Source organism: Protopterus annectens, chromosome 3.part1, assembly GCF_019279795.1.
Source record: "Protopterus annectens isolate FY-2018-M chromosome 3.part1, PAN1.0, whole genome shotgun sequence".
Lineage (NCBI taxonomy): Eukaryota > Metazoa > Chordata > Ceratodontiformes > Protopteridae > Protopterus > Protopterus annectens.
The window spans coordinates 1,038,761,784-1,038,779,190 of NC_056732.1; the positions used below are offsets into that span (position 1 = coordinate 1,038,761,784).

The 17,407-nt window shown below is 38.1% G+C and overlaps 1 protein-coding gene across 1 annotated transcript in view; it reads right to left on the reverse strand.

Annotated features, from left to right (window-relative positions):
- Nucleotides 1-17,407, reverse strand: part of CEP76 (centrosomal protein 76) — a 1,583,298-nt gene that overhangs the window by 60,316 nt on the left and 1,505,575 nt on the right. The window contains exon 11 of the mRNA XM_044067192.1: nt 11,888-12,105. Coding sequence (XP_043923127.1) covers nt 11,888-12,105 — 218 coding nt within the window. The remainder of the gene's footprint in view (nt 1-11,887; nt 12,106-17,407) is intronic.

The window sequence follows — 17,407 nt, forward strand, 5'->3', positions numbered from 1 at the left end:
AAATAAAACCAAGACCCATTCCCCAAAGGCAGGCGCCCGGTCTGGTGGACCCCAGCCATAAACAAACTTTACAACAGGATGAGGAAGCTACTACATGACAGAGCAAAATCCCTAAAAGGGAAGGCGTCTCTGATCAGTACTAGCAAAAACTACGATCACTCATAAAATCATCCAAGGCCAACTTTGAGAGAAAAATCGCAAAAGACACAAAAGACAATCACAAGGCCTTCTTTAGCTATGTTAGAAACCTGGGTGGAAACTCCCAGATATGCTCAGAGTTAGTCCAAAATGACACAAAATACACTGAACCCACTGACATTGCCAACATTCTGGCAGACAGGTTCAGTGCAAATTTCTCTTCCCCCTCCCCCCCAAAAGGAGAAATAACTATCCCAGCAGAGTGTAGCCTCCCTAACATCTCAGATGCCCAGGTGAGAGCCGCCCTCTCTAAAGCTAAAAACACAGCATCAATGGGACCGGATGGTGTCCCAGGCTGTGTGCTACATGAACTCCAAGAGGAACTAAACCCACACATAAGGCTGCTGTTTAATCTTAGCCTTACTACAGGATACGTACCCAAAGAGTGGCATACGGCAACAATGGTCCCACTTCACAAAGGCGGTGCCTCTACGGACCCTGGAAATTACCGCCCCATAAGCTTGACGAGCCTGATCTGCAAAGCTATGGAGAGGATCATTATGGAACTCATAAACAAAGACATTGGGGACCTACAGACATTGGATCCTACTCAATTTGGCTTTGTCAAGGGCAGATCCTGCTTTTTGAACTTGGTCGACTTTTTTGAAACAGTCACTAAGGCCATTGATGAGGGTAAGGCAGTTCACACAGCCTACCTTGACCTTGCAAAAGCCTTTGACACAATACCCCACTCGGGCATCATAGACAAACTCACCAGCTTAAATGTAAACCCATATGTCACAAGATGGGTTGCAAACTGGCTCAAGGATAGAACCCACAGGGTCAGAGTTGCTGGAGCTATGTCAGAGTCTAAGCCAGTCACAAGCAGTGTCCCACAGGGCTCAGTCCTGGGACCCCTCTTGTTCGGCATTTATTTTTCCGAAGTACAGGCAAACATAGGAGGATTGTGGCTGACAAAGTTCGCAGATGACTGCAAACTGGGCACCATAATTGATACTCCAGTGGACACAAACATCCTTCAGAGAGGCCTCATAGAAACGGATAATTGGTGCCAGAGCCATGGCCTCAAGCTGAACGCCAAAAAATGTATAGTCATACCCTTTGGGAAAAACAAGGTACCGACAAATTACCACATAGGCGGTAATCCATTAAGTACGGAAGAGGTAATCAGGGACCTAGGGACCCAGGTTGACAGTAACCTCTCATTTGACACTCACATTGCCAAAGTGGTTAGGAAGACCTTCTATATTGCCCACCTTATCATGAAGGGTTTCACATCTAGATCAAGAGAGGTCATTGTGCCCCTGTATTCTTCTCTTATCAGGCCAATGATTGAGTACAATGCCCCATTTGGGATGTATCTCACCCGACACCTGCAGCAGTTGGAAAGACCCCAAAAGTTCCTCACCAAGAGGATAAAGGGTCTTAAACATATGTCATATGCTGCCCGACTGAACTCCAGCTCTATTCAGTCGCATACCGCCTACTCAGAGGTGATCTGTGCCTGACGTACAAGGCCATGTCCAATCCTGAATTAATGGACATGCTCCACCTCAGAAAATCCAAATCCATCAGAGCCACGAGAACAAGTGACTTAAACCTCAACACAGAAATAAATAGGACGTGCTGGAGGGACAGATTCATAACCCAGAGGCTCCCTACACTCTGGAACAGAATCCCAGTCCATGTTAGGCAGAGCCCCTCACTGACTCTATTCAAGAGAAATCTCGATGAGTGGATGGGAGATCGTAGGTTTACCCCGGGGGTCATCTCTGTGTCACTACTAGACAGAGGCATAGTAAACTAAACCCTAAAAGGGCATAGTATTCTCATCCTAAGGGGTGGTGTAAGCCACATACACTCTGGCTAGGCTTATAAATGCCTTAGGGCAGATAGCCTAGTACGAACCTATGAACCTATAATCCCTTTTTTGGTCTGGATGTGTAAATTTTGCACTGCTATCAATGTATGAGCACATTGAACACCTACCGCAGGGCAACGTAACTTTATTTCTATGCTGCACAGGATCCATGGTGGGGTAACAAAGCTGCCTTTCAATGATTTCATATTTCTAAAAAGAAATCTGGGGTGGTATCTATCAACTTACTGATGTCACGGTCTGTTGTTAAAATTCCCAGTGTCTCTTAATGACTTCCACATAGGAAGAAACATCAGAGGAATAATATAAAGGAACCCTAAGTTTATAGTCTTTTCTTTTGTCCTTCACTACCTGGTGTGTCTTGCTAGAAAAATAAGGTTTAGCTGTGCTATATCTAAGAGACTGCACCTCATCTATGTGAGACTGCACCTCATCTATGTTTCTTAAAATACTGTGTGTATCGTAACCTCTACCAACCAATTCCGTGTGTACAGTATTAAGTTGATTGTCAAAATCACTGTCACGGACATTAAGCCTAAATGTTCTAAATATTTGGTTCCTGACAACATTCTGAAAAATGTGTGTGTGGGGGTGCATACTGTCTCTGGCTAATAAATGATTAACATGACAGGGCTTCCTATATAATCTAGTGAACAAATCCCCATCATCATCCATCTCTACAGTAACATCCAAGAAATCCCCATCATCATTCATCTCTACAGTAACAGCCAAGAAATCTATTTTACTAGAGGACACTTTAGAAGTAAATCTAAAAATGTTGTAGTATTGTTAATATATTTATCAAATTCCCTAAGTTTGTCTTCTGTTCCACTCTACAGAAGGAACAAATCATCCATGAACCTTCTGTAAAATACTACTTGTTGTTTATAAGGTCCATTGAAAATATATTTGTCCTCCCATATGGCCATAACCGAATTGGCATAGCTATTAACACAAGATGTGCCTATAGCTACGCCATTCCGCTGCCAAAATATTGTATCATTAAACAAGAAGACATTGTTCTCTAATACACACTGTACGAGAACCTTGACAAGCATACTCTATGACTTGTCAAGCTGTGAGTGCAACCTCAAAAAATCCTGCATCATACCCAAACCCAAGTCATTCGTTATGACTGTAAATAAAGAAGTCACATCTAAAGTGACCAATGACAAATCCCTGGTAGCAACACTAGATTGTTCCAAGTGAGTGTATAAATCACTCAAAAAAATGCTGCGTATCCCTCAAAACGTGGTATAACACTAAGCAGTGGTTTCAAGGACTTTTCTAAATAAATGGACATGGGTTCGGTACACCAGTTGCATCCTGCAACTATAGGATGCACGGTGGATTTGTTCTATTCTTATGCAGCTTAGGTAACCCTTGTATGATGGGATGTAAAGGGTCTTTTACCAAAATATAATCAAGTAGCTCCTTTTGTAATAATTTCTGTTGATATAACTTATTCAATGTGCATTTATAATGTTAGTTTCCAACTGTTTAACCTTACTTTTACTAATAACCAAGTAAAATTTATCATTATTGAGTAAATTGTTCATGGCCTCATTGTACCAGACCAAGTCTAAAACTACTATCGACCCACCCTTATCTGCAGGCCTAATTATATCACGATTATTCTGAAGTTGCTTCAGGGCTAAATGTTCATCTTTAGTTAAATTATAATTCCTGTGCATTCTGCTTGTCGATTCCTTTAACTTATAAATATCCTGAATACACATTTTTTCAAATGCATTAATAAGGGAATTCACAGCAGGCACAAATGTACCAGGTTTTCTGAAGCAATTAGATTCAGCATAACAATCATTACCATCATTATATAGCAGCTTTAAAGTAAGATTTCTAGCAAAAAGCTTCACATCTAATATAACATCACTATAGGCAAAATACCTTTCAGGTATAAAAGAAATCCCTTTCTGTAACACATTGTGCTCACATTCAGTAAGACTGTAAATGGATAAATTCCAAACTAGGTGATTTTTTTTCTTCATAAACGCCTTCTTGATGTTTGGTGTCCCTATAAGATCCTCCTCGGACTTCCTCTTCTGTCTGCCCCAACTTTGCAAGCGTGTTTGCTTGTTTTGATGGCTCCAATCCTTTATAGGTAGAGGGAACAAAAGTCTCAGTGAGCCTAAAGGGTGTGGGGCTTCAGAAACAAACAAGTTGCTCTGTGTAAGTGCATTGTTGACAATAGTACCTTCTTGTCCTATGCACTTGTGTTGTAACAGTAAAAGTTTTCTTCCTGGCCCCAAGATCCTTACGTGCTTCATTATTCTGCCTGGATACAAATGATGTCAACTGAGAATCACTGGCAGAGTCCACCACTGTGTTAAGTGAAGGAATAGTTTCATTAGTCACAGCTGTTTGAGTATTTACCATAGTATCAATAGACTCTACACTCTCAGACACACCTTCCTTAGATTCACTGTAGTGTGCCACGCAAAGACATGGCCCTGTTTAAAATCAAGGCGATCCCTTGTTAATTTGTTGTTTAATTTTAGCAGTTTACATTCATACACAGAAATAGTGTCAGTAAGCTCAAGCATGTATCTGTCAACCACCTCTATTTGAAACACATTACGCAGCTCTGCGTACTGGTGCTCAAGTACATGCATCAACTGTTCTACTTCTTTATTGGAAGAATTAATAAGGAGCTTAGGATAATCAATGCTACAGCAAATATTAATCTTCTGTCATTCAGTTAGTAACTCCACATCCGAGTCTGCCTGTGCTGGCATTTTTAGCAATTTTGAGCTTTTTTTGAGCACTTTTTTCTAGCACTGAAATAATGTTGTACCAAGGTAAAGGACTGTGACAATCAACTGAGACAACCAAGAAGGCAAGTGGTAATAGATGCAGATTATACAGGGAGATTGAAAGATCAAACAAAATATGTCAAAAAGGTGAAAGGACAGTAAAATTAATACATTTTTAAGAGTATAAATAACAAAGCAAAAAAAGGCCACACACAGCAAACAGAGCACGGTGCCCACACAGGAAAAAAGTTCATAAACCAAAACAGTCATAAAAGTGTGGGCACCTAATGGCAGTTCAACTGGTTTCAGTTATCAGTTCTCACCACGTCACAGGAATAAAAGTCCTCTTCAGGAACACAGGTCATAAAGTCCTCTTCAGGAACACAGGTCATAAACTCTTTCAAGTATCCAAGTAAAACGAGACACAGTAAAAGATAATAATTTATTGTAGTTAGCTTTTGTACGTAGGCTTCATCAGGCTTTATACAAAATAAGAAATCGACTTATTTAAAAACTAATGAAACGAAAACCATTGGTCATAAATTATCCAATGAAACAGCAAGGTCATTAACTCATATCTAACACATGAAAAGCCTATGCTGAAAAATGCTGCAAACAGTTGCCTCAAAGCAATACTAAAAAATATTAAATATATTACCTAAAATACAATGTCATATAAACTACTGACATATATACTAACATTCAATATCTAAGCTAAAATCTGCACTAAACAAGTACATATAATTAAAATATTATATATGGTGATTAATACGAACAACTAACATATAAACACCTTTGGATGACAGCAACTCTAATGCAGCTGAGTTGCAAACATAAAATAAAAACAGTCTGAACAACAAGTGCTTCAAATACTTCAGCGTGCAGAAAACACATAAGGTTCACATAATGCACTTAACTTATTTAAAGTGTTGGATTATCTAAAATAAAACAAATATCACACTCTAGTTCATGATGTATCCAGGAAAGCAAAAAAGACAACATTAGGTAAACACAATAAAAACTCTAACTGAATACAAACGAAAACAGAACCATATGACAAAAAAAGTCACTAACCTGAAAGCATAACAGCTTGAAAATCCATTCAAAAGAACCAGCATATATATTTATATATATTTGATTGCTAACTAAGCACCTTAATGTTACAGCAGCTCATAAATCCATTATAGAGAGCAGTTTGTGTTGGCTCTCACTCTAGCTTGCTAGGCATTCATCATAGGGTGGTTTACATAATGTTAAAGTAACATAACACACACAATACTTTGACATATATAGAAGTGAAAGCATTGTGTTACAAGCTGTAACATACACTTAAGGTGTACATCAGCAGTAAGGCAGGTTAAAAAATAAATAAACCAAAAGTACACCATTTGACAAAAACTCACTATAGCAGCACACTCAATCGTGGCAGATATTAAGACTTCACTGCTGTTGAATGCGACTCTAAGCTAGTCCTTAAACAGCAGTAACAAATAATACATAAACTCAATATAAATATATTAGATGGATATGCAATCTGCTCTATCTACCTAGGTCTCATAGTGGAACCCAACGCTCCAAACAAGAAGAGGGGTATATAGGAAACATAACAGATAGTAACCAAATAACTATCAAGCAAAGCCCAAGAATATAGGACTATGTGAGAAATCACAACTAACTATCAATCCTTATCAAAGTCCCTACTGAGCAACTAACAGGAAAATACACACGAAAAAAAAGGGGGGGGGGTTGTGGGGGGGAGACAAAGTGCAGGCTTATAAATAACCAGGACTAAGACGGAAGACATACTAAACTGCAGATCCAGAAAAGATCATAATTTCGGTCTACACACCCTTCTTTTCCTTAACATCGGTTTAATTTGAACTTTATCATTGAGTCCTGGTGCCTTGTCGGCTCTACATCTAATAATCCACCTTAACTCCTTTTCTAAAGTCAAATTTACCATATCACCACCTCTAATGTTCCCAAACACAGTTTGGAGAGCACAGAAAGTGAACTTATCGTCGCATCAAGCGACTGTACATGTTTTGCTAAGGCATTATGAGCGAACTAACAATTTGATAAATATGCTCCCTTATGCGCTCCTCAGAGTTCTATTGGTCTTCCCAATATAAAGCGAGGGCACTTGTGCATCTAGCCAAATATATCAAATTACTACTACCAATCAGTCCCAGTACTTAGTTTAAACGTGTAGCCTGTAGTGGGATGTACAAAACTCATCCCAGTATCTATATAAACACATTGTTTACACCTACCACAAATTTTAGTATTATACTCATGTTGTAGATGACTATTTTGATGTAAAATATTCTTAGGGCCACAGAGAATCCTTCTCAGGTTAGGTTTATTTTTAAAAGTAAACTTAGGTTGGGTCCCTACTAAGGGGCCTGCCTTGTCATCCAATAACAAAACATCCCAATGCCTCTCCATTATCTCCCTAAGAAACATAACATCTTTCGTGAAGAACATACAGGCTCGTATCTCATTATTGGTCACTTCCAATGTATCATGGCTAGTTGTACTTGGTTCAAAAGTAAGGTCTAGCTCTAGCTCTATCAGATCTGATGTTATCTACCTCTCTCAAAACTTCTTCAAATTTAAAAGGAGCATAGCCTCTCAAGGTGAAGCTACGCCGCAAATAGCTAACTTCATTAACATAGCCTTCTTCTGAGGCATTAAGCCTAGAGGCTCTCATCAGCTGACCTTTCTTCACATTGTCAAATACATATTTAGGGTGCATACTCCTCTATGTAAAAAGTATTCTTATGGCATGACTTACGATGTATAGAAGTATTCAAGAGGCGCTATCAATCTATGTATATTAACATCTAAAAGAAATTTGCTCACGTGAATAATTCAAAGTGAACTTCAAAATTCGGTGGATGTGTTAATATAATCATAAAAGCCAGAAGGCTCCTCTCATCACCAAGCCAGACAATAAAAGGTCATCCACAAATCTTTTATAAAGGCCTATGTCTGTCATGAAGCGCTGGTTCTGCAATATAAATTCCTCTTCCCATTTTGCCATAACAAGATTGGCGTAGCTATTGGCACAAGAAGTGCCCATAGCTACGCCATCCTTCTGCAAAAAAAGATCTTCACCAAAAAGAAAGAAATTGGAATAAAGAATAGTTTCAAGGAATAGTGCTAGCAGATCTATTTTTACCATACTATATTGTGACTTACGGCTTAAATAATCAGAGACACTGGAAACACCTAGATCATTGGGAATAACTGTAAATAAACTGACAACATCCAGTGTCACCAGGTAATAGAGAATATTATTTAAGCCGTAAGTCACAATATAGTATGGTAAAAATAGATCTGCTAGCACTATTCCTTGAAACTATTCTTTATTCCAATTTCTTTCTTTTTGGTGAAGATCTTTTTTTGCAGAAGGATGGCGTAGCTATGGGAACTTCTTGTGCCAATAGCTACGCCAATCTTGTTATGGCAAAATGGGAAGAGGAATTTATATTGCAGAACCAGCGCTTCATGACAGACATAGGCCTTTATAAAAGATTTGTGGATGACCTTTTTATTGTCTGGCTTGGTGACGAGAGGAGCCTTCTGGCTTTTATGATTATATTAACACATCCACAATTTTTGAAGTTCACTTTGAATTATTCACGTGAGCAAATTTCTTTTTTAGATGTTAATATACATAGATTGGATAGTGGCCTCTTGAATACTTCTATACATCGTAAGTCATGCCATAAGAATACTTTTTACACAGAGGAGTATGCACCCTAAATATGTATTTGACAATGTGATGAAAGGTCAGCTGATGAGAGCCTCTAGGCTTAATGCCTCAGAAGAAGGCTATGTTAATGAAGTTAGCTATTTGGCGTAGCTTCACCTCGAGGCTATGCTCCTTTTAAATTTGAAGAAGTTTTGAGAGTGGTAGATAACATCAGATCTGATAGAGCTAGACTTTACTTTTTGGAACCAAGTACAACTAGCCATGATACATTGGAAGTGACCAATAATGAGATACGAGCCTGTATGTTCTTCACCAAAGATGTTGTGTTTCTTAGGGAGATAATGGAGAGGCATTGGGATGTTTTGTTATTGGATGACAAGGCAGGCCCCTTAGTAGGGACCCAACCTAAGTTTACTTTTAAAAATAAACCTAACCTGAGAAGGATTCTCTGTGGCCCTAAGAATGTTTTACATCAGAATAGTCATATACAACATGAGTATAATACTAAAATTTGTGGTAGGTGTAAACAATGTGTTTATATAGATACTAGGATGAGTTTTGTACATCCCACTACAGGCTACACGTTTAAACTAAGTACTGGGACCGATTGTGGTAGTAGTAATTTGATATATTTGGCTAGATGCACCAAGTGCCCTCGCTTTATATTGGGAAGACCAATAGAACTCTGAGGGAGCATAAGGAGCATATTTATCAAATTCGTGTTAGTTCGCTCATAATGCCTTAGCAAAACATGTACAGTCGCTTGATGTGACGATAAGTTCACTTTCTGTGCTCTCCAAACTGTGTTTGGGAACATTAGAGGTGGTGATATGGTAAATTTGACTTTAGAAAAGGAGTTAAGGTGGATTATTAGATGTAGAGCCGACAAGGCACCAGGACTCAATGATAAAGTTCAAATTAAACCGATGTTAAGGAAAAGAAGGGTGTGTAGACCCAAATTATGATATTTTCTGGATCTGCAGTTTAGTATGTCTTCCGGTCGTTTAGTACTGGATACTTATAAGCCTGCACTTTGTCTCCCACAACCCCCTTTTTTCGTGTGTATTTTTCTGTTAGTTGCTCAGTAGGGACTTTGATAAGGATTGATAGTTAGTTGTGATTTCTCACATAGTCCTATATTCTTGGGCTTTGCTTGATAGTTATTTGGTTACTATCTGTTATGTTTCCTATATACCCCTCTTCTTGTTTGGAGCGTTTGGGTTCCACTATGAGACCTAGGTAGATAGAGCAGATTGCATATCCATCTAATATATTTATCTTGAGTTTATGTATTATGTGTTACTGCTGTTTAAGGACTAGTGCAGAGTCGTGCATTCAACAGCGAGTGAAGTCTTAATATCTGCCACAATTGAGTGTGCTGCTATAGTGAGTTTTTGTCAAATGGTGTACTTTTGGTTTATTTATTTTTTAACCTGCCTTTCTGCTGATGTACACCTTAAGTGTATGTTACAGCTTGTAACACAATGCTTTCACTTCTATATATGTCAAAGTATTGTGTGTGTTATGTTACTTTAACATTATGTAAACCACCCTATGATGAATGCCTAGCAAGCTAGAGTGAGAGCCAACACAAACTGCTCTCTATAATGGATTTATGAGCTGCTGTAACATTAAGGTGCTTAGTTAGCAATCAAAATATATATAAATATATATGCTGGTTCTTTTGAATGGATTTTCAAGCTGTTATGCTTTCAGGTTAGTGACTTTTTTGTCATATGGTTCTGTTTTCGTTTGTATTCAGTTAGAGTTTTTATTGTGTTTACCTAATGTTGTCTTTTTTGCTTTCCTGGATACATCATGAACTAGAGTGTGATGCTTGTTTTATTTTAGATAATCCAACACTTTAAATAAGTTAAGTGCATTATGTGAACCTTATGTGTTTTCTGCACGCTGAAGTACTTGAAGCACTTGTTGTTCAGACTGTTTTTATTTTATGTTTGCAACTCAGCTGCATTAGAGTTGCTGTCATCCAAAGGTGTTTATATGTTAGTTGTTCGTATTAATCACCATATATAATATTTTAATTATATGTACTTGTTTAGTGCAGATTTTAGCTTAGATATTGAATGTTAGTATATATGTCAGTAGTTTATATGACATTGTATTTTAGGTAATATATTTAATATTTTTTAGTATTGCTTTGAGGCAACTGTTTGCAGCATTTTTCAGCATAGGCTTTTCATGTATTAGATATGAGTTAATGACCTTGCTGTTTCATTGGATAATTTATGACCAATGGTTTTCGTTTCATTAGTTTTTAAATAAGTCGATTTCTTATTTTGTATAAAGTCTGATGAAGCCTACGTGGCGAAAGCGCTAACTACAATAAATTATTATCCTTTTACTTCGGTGTCTCGTTTTACTTGGATACTTGAAAGAGTTTATGACCTGTGTTCCTGAAGAGGACTTTTATTCCTGTGACGTGGTGAGAACTGATAACTGAAACCAGTTGAACTGCCATTAGGTACCCACACTTTTATGACTGTTTTACATTTTTAAGAGTAACAAATATTACTAACCTTTTAAAATAAGATTAACACAGCAAGATCAAATGTGTATATGAAAAAAAGCTGAAATAACTTCAGCAAGACCTCTTGAATGTCCCTATTTTGGAGGAATGCTCCTATTTTCAGGCCTGATTTAGGATATTCTTATTTTTGGTGATGTGTCCCTATTTGCAGGCTTGATTTTACCCCCTCAGTGCACAGTTTTCTGAATCCCCTGATCACACATGATTTTTGAAGCTGTCTAGTACACAGAAAACCACACTATGTGACCAACATACTAGTGGCAACAATAATTTAAAGAACGGAGACACACATTTTATGTCTTTCTTTTTCTGAAGTGAAATTAAATAACTTTGTGTGGCAGAATTTTGCAATACAGTTCATTAAAGTCTGCCAATTTTACACTGCCTCTTTAATATGCTTATATTTTTCCATCATTTTGTCACTGTTTCTGAGTAATATCCCAGATTCTTAGTGGAAGAGGGTGGGGAGAGTTATGTGCTATTTGGTATTCAAATTTTATTACAATTAAATGCCCATATTTTTAGCTGGATGTTCCTATTTTTCAGGGGCCTTTGTTTCTAATTTCAATGTCTGTAGGTTGAGAGGTATGACTTCAGCTAAATCACTCCAAGAAACTAATGATTAAAATGTGGTTCCCTTCATCAACAGAGCAGCATGCAGCCAGCATTTTGCAGCCAGGAGGTCTTTTACAATCAGCAGCAGGCATAACATGAAGGCTCAGAATCTATACTATGCAGATGAAAAAAAACACTTAAGCTTACAAAGACATGAAGCCTTTCATGATTTGCTATGATGTGCTTACCGTAAACATGTGGCAAAGGCCCTTCTGGCGTTTCTGTGCACAAAATGAATAGGAAACCCTTTAAATGTGTGACCATCTGGTACTGCTCTTCGTATAGCATCTTGAAACTCTTCATTGCCTGCTGAGATGCCTGTGGTCCGTTCAATTTCATAGGCTGCTAATGCAGGTGACAGAAGGTATGAGAGCTGGTCATCCCAGACTGTACTCAAATCCAGATCCTAAAGTAAAACAGTTAGCAAATGCAAGGATTGTACAACAGCTGTTAGTGGTGGACACAAACAACATTTATGCATGACAGTCAAAAAAATCAGTTAGTCATATTTATTCCAAATCTGTCCTACATAAAGCGAGAGAATAAAAATGCACATTCTACCTACAGTAATATTTTTTACAAGGTATCAGCAAAAGTAGCAATTTCTGTGCATTATTTCCATGTCATCCACCATTTAAATACATTTCTTCTGCATTATAAAATAACTGCAGCTAACTATATTAATAAGTAGATAAAAAAGCAACAATGCTATACAAAACATTTACTAAGCAGCACACAGTAAAAGGAAGAAAGTAATTCCAATACTGTTAAACAATATTTAAAAAGTACATAATGTGTATTATCTACCCATCTACATCCATGGCAGTAAAGTACAAAGTACGAAAACATTAAAATTACACATTTGAGTAAATCATTACTACAATACAAATTTTCTTTCCATCCCTTTCCCCAATACATACATTCAATGCCAGAGATGAAAACAGTAAATAAATAATAATTAAAAATATGGCTCACACTGCATCAAAGATTGGGGTTGAAATAACACAAGAACATGTTCCCAAAAAGAGTTTTGAATTTTTATTCCTTAAAGTCAGTTTAAGTGCTTTTGTCCTCTTTTATTTTAGGACTTTATCAGTATGCAGTGCTAGTAGTTTCCACAGAGTTCACTGTTAACTATCCAACATGAGACTGCACATTCAGTCTCTATACATCAAAACCTTGGTCATAATAGTTAAAATATACAACTCAAGTATGTGAACCCGTGACTATCCATCAATGAAACTCACGACTGCCACTAGTTCCAAAGGCCTACTCACTGTACACACAAAAGGCACAAGGGGAAAAATGACATATTACATAAAATAAAAAGAACCCTTCCACACAAATAAATCTATAAGTTATACTCTGCCACCAGTTCTCACTGACTATACATTTGGCATACTTGTACAGTAAATCTCATTCATAAAAAGAAGTACTACATTCAAGTCCTACTGCACCTAAAAAAATCAGAAGCTGCAAATTAAAAAACAAAAATATACCTGCTTACCTGATAAGCTATAATGATGCAACCCAGTCATAAAATACACAGCAATAACAGCCTATGAGGTATACAGAGATGAAACACTGACTATGACCCATTCATCCAGGCTTCAGTTAACAGCCTGGGTTGTGACAGACCTAATCTGGGAGGAAGGCTAATGATGTGGCAATATCCAGTGCTCATCTCTCCCTGGGACAGAGGGGGGATGCATCTCCAGGGTGTGAAACCTCTCCAGGACCCTTAGTTGAAAATGAAGACCAAATAGAAAGTGTCTACTTACAAAGAGAGCAGTGCAACCATCTGAAATGAGTAACACTACCATGTAGTACCCACTGAATACCAAAGCACTAATGGAGTACATGCAAGGTAAACAAGCTAGGGTTAAAGAGGAATCCCCTCATGACTGTTTGGATGATGTCCATCAATGGATAGGTTCATAGGTAGGTACTAGGCTATTGGCCCAAGGGCCTACGTAAGCCTAGCCAGCAAGGTACCATAGCTTACACCACCCAAGAAAGTTATTTTCCTGTGCCACTGTCCAGCAGAGACACAGAAGTGATCCCCGGGGTGTATTTCCTATTTCCCATAAAGTGCAGTAATTGATCAGATGGATGTTAGGTGCAAGAAGGAAAATAATAAAGCAAACAATTATAAAACATTGCATGTAGAGGTATATTCCTAGTGCTCCTCAACCTTCCTATATAAAAATCACTCCCGACTACAAAATACAAATAAACAGGGAAAAAAGCTGCTCCAGTGATGTAGGGAATGAAGCCCTGACTACAACCTAAGTGGCCCAGGTTCAATTAGCAACTCTAGTGCTTGATGGTATGGTGGGGAGGAAGGGTGTACCCACCCTTGGGGGTAGGTCCTGGACAATTTGTGCTGCTACTCTTGATCCAACCACTGCTGGAATGTAGGGATGGAGTTGAATAGGTGGGGCTAATGCAGAGGAGATGTGGGTGTGGCCACTCAAGCAGGTGATGGTAGCTCTTGTCAGCTAAGCAAAGGAACACACACAAGTTGATACAGGGACATAGATACTCATGTCACCGAGCAAGCTCTCACTGCAGGGATGTTGGAGAAATCACCAAACTTCCTGATGCATGCCTGGATGATAGCCTCTCCAGATGGCTCTTGCCCTTGGGGATCTGAAGTGGATTACTTCACCCCTAGGGAACAAATGTCTGGGGTTGGGGGTAGGGCTTTTGCTCTTAAACGTGAATTCTGGTAATTAATCATATGGACTAAGCAATTTGTAACTCTAACTGTTAAAGTATCCACAATATAAACCTTTTAAACCAAATCTATGCAGCAACCCTGCTGCTTTTTGGAAAGGTGAAGTGCCAGCAAGTAAAGGTGGAGTATCTTCTGAAGTAGAAAACAGAACTATGTTGGCAACATCAGCTTTTAAATTAAGTTACAAATCTAGCTGATCTTTATTGCATGCTTTTAGGTTACATCTTCAAACTTATGAGCAAGCGTTTGAGTGTCTAGGTATAAGCTGTTATGTTTGAGAGCATGTGGAAAAATATAGGTGGCAGGTCTTTGATTCTGGGAAGCTGAACATTTGTGCATAATGTCTGACAGGGAAAGACAGCTCAGCAGAGGACCATTAAAATAGCTTTTCCAAGTTGTTTACATTTTCAATAACGGAATGTTTTGGAGTAGCGATCCTGATGACTAATGGAAAGAATTGTCATTGAAGAACTGTATGAACTAAGGAAAGGGTTACTGGAATATATTTAAAAAATCTACACTATCACAGGAAAGATGAAATGGGCACCTATTTCTTATTCTTTTCAATCCCCGAACCTTCCATGCACTGACAAAAACTTTGCATTCAGACATTCTAAATTCAGATGCACACTGGCCTTTGACAGTAAATGATACCACTCCTTGTTTAATGGATGCCACAATGAAAACCACTACAGCTCATAATTTGTATAACAAAAAAAAAAAGACAGGAGTGCTACTTGCGGGATAACAAGTGGCAGTAGCTGGCTTTGTTACTGTTGCAGCAGGCTCTTGCACCGTAGCACATTCAGGATCTTATACCTCCTAATCTTTCAGGTTTATGGGTGGGGAGTTACAGCAACATTCAAACAAAGTTGATTTGTTTATGATGTAATTTTCAAGCAACTGTGTTGGTGGAGGCTATCTACACACTGTTTTGGTTGGCTTCAAATATATGTGTTTGGGAGCCACCATGGTAGATGAATCCATCACTGAAGCATTTGTAGAGGGTCTTTCTTAGCCAGAATCCAAGGACCTAGAATGTTTTTTCTTCTGTGCACTTTCAGCCTTTTTTTTAATAATTGTCTTCATTTTTTATTTCATTTTGCCTGGTTCCCTGGGCTTAGAGAAATATTCCTTTTTTTCCTTATCTTTTACTTCAGCTTCAGATGTTTTATCATGAGGCAGTTCAAAGCCTTTACACATCTTATTTTTATGGATAATCTTTTGGTGTGACCTTCTTACCACAAGTACATTTATTCACAGACATTGTGGTCATAACCTTATCTGATGCTGCATAAACAAATTATTAAACATTAAAATGTGATTGTAGTGCTAACTGTCATGCATGACAATTTTCTCTGACGTGAATGGTGACTAGTGGTACTCATAAAATAATGAGAGGAACTGAAGTAAGAGAAGAACAAAGTGAGATGTATAAGGAAGCCTTGCACCATCTATATCAGAACTATGAAATGCACAAGACCTGCACTGGTTCCTTACAAGAAACAGTCACTACTCAGAAAAAATGGGTGGATATCGAGATACAGAAAGTGAATAAACTCCAGATGAGATTGGCTTCTTTTTCTTTTTCTCTTTACTTTTACACCTCCTTAAAGAAGACAAATTAATCCTTCGGTGCCAGCCTGTTTATTACTTATTTACTAACATTTGATTACCGGGAAAGTCCAACTGGGTAGAATCCCATTTTCCGTGGTGGCCAGGGGAGAAAAGCACAATAATTTTACAGTCTTCAAAAATACAACAAAAACATCTGCAGTTTAAATAATTATAATAAATTAGACACAATATAAAAACATTGGTTAAGAATCGATACAAGATACAGTGGGTATAAAAAGTTTACACACCCCTGTTATAATGCCAAGTTTTTGTGATATAAAAATGAGACCACAATAAAACATTTTAAAACTTTTCCCACCTTTAATGTGACCTATAATCTGTACAATTTAATTGAAAAACAAAAAAATGTGCTGGGGGAAAAATAAAAAATGTACAATACGCTGGTTGCATAAATGTGCCCACAACCTTAAACTAATACTTTGTTGTGTGTGCACACCCTTAAACTAATACTTTGTTGAAGCACCTTTTGATTTAATTACAGCATTCAGTTTTCTTGGGTACGCACCTGCCATCAATTATAGAGAGACTGATTAACCCCAAACAAAGCTCAGCTGTCCTAGTAGGATTTTCTGGACATTTACTCAGTTGCCTGCTACAACAAAAGCCATGGTTGGCAGAGAGCTTACAAAGCATCAAAGGAATCTCATTGTTAAAAGGTATCAGTCAGGAGAAGGGTACAAAAAAATTTCCACAGCATTGGATATACCATGGAACACAGTGAAGGCAGTCATCAAAAAGTGGAGAAAATATAGGACAATAGTGACGTTGCAAAGAACTGGACGTCCCTCCAAAATTGATGAAAAGACAAGACGAAAACTGGTCAGGGAGGCTACCAAGAGACCTACACCAACACTGAAGGAGCTGCAGGAATTTCTGGCAAGTACTGGTTGTGTACTACATGTGACAACAATATCCCGTATTCTCCACATGTCTGGACTATGGGGTAGGGTTGCAAGACAGAAGCCTTTTATTACACAGAAAAACATTCAGGCCCAGCTAAAATTTGCAAAACAATACATCAAGTCTCCCAAAAGAATGTGGAAAAATGTGTTATGGTCTGATGAAACCAAGGTTGAACTTTCTGACCACAATTCCAAAAGGTACGTTTGGCACAAAAACAACACTTCGCATCACCAAAAGAACACCATTCCCATGGTGAAGCATGGTGGTGGCAGTCTCATGCTTTGGGGTTGCTTTTCTTCAGCTGGAACAGGGGCTTTAGTCATGGTGGAAGGAATTATGAACAGTTCCAAATATCAGTCACTTTTGGCCCAAAACCTTCAGGCGTCTGCTAGAAAGCAGAAGATGAAGAGTAATTCCACCTTTCAAC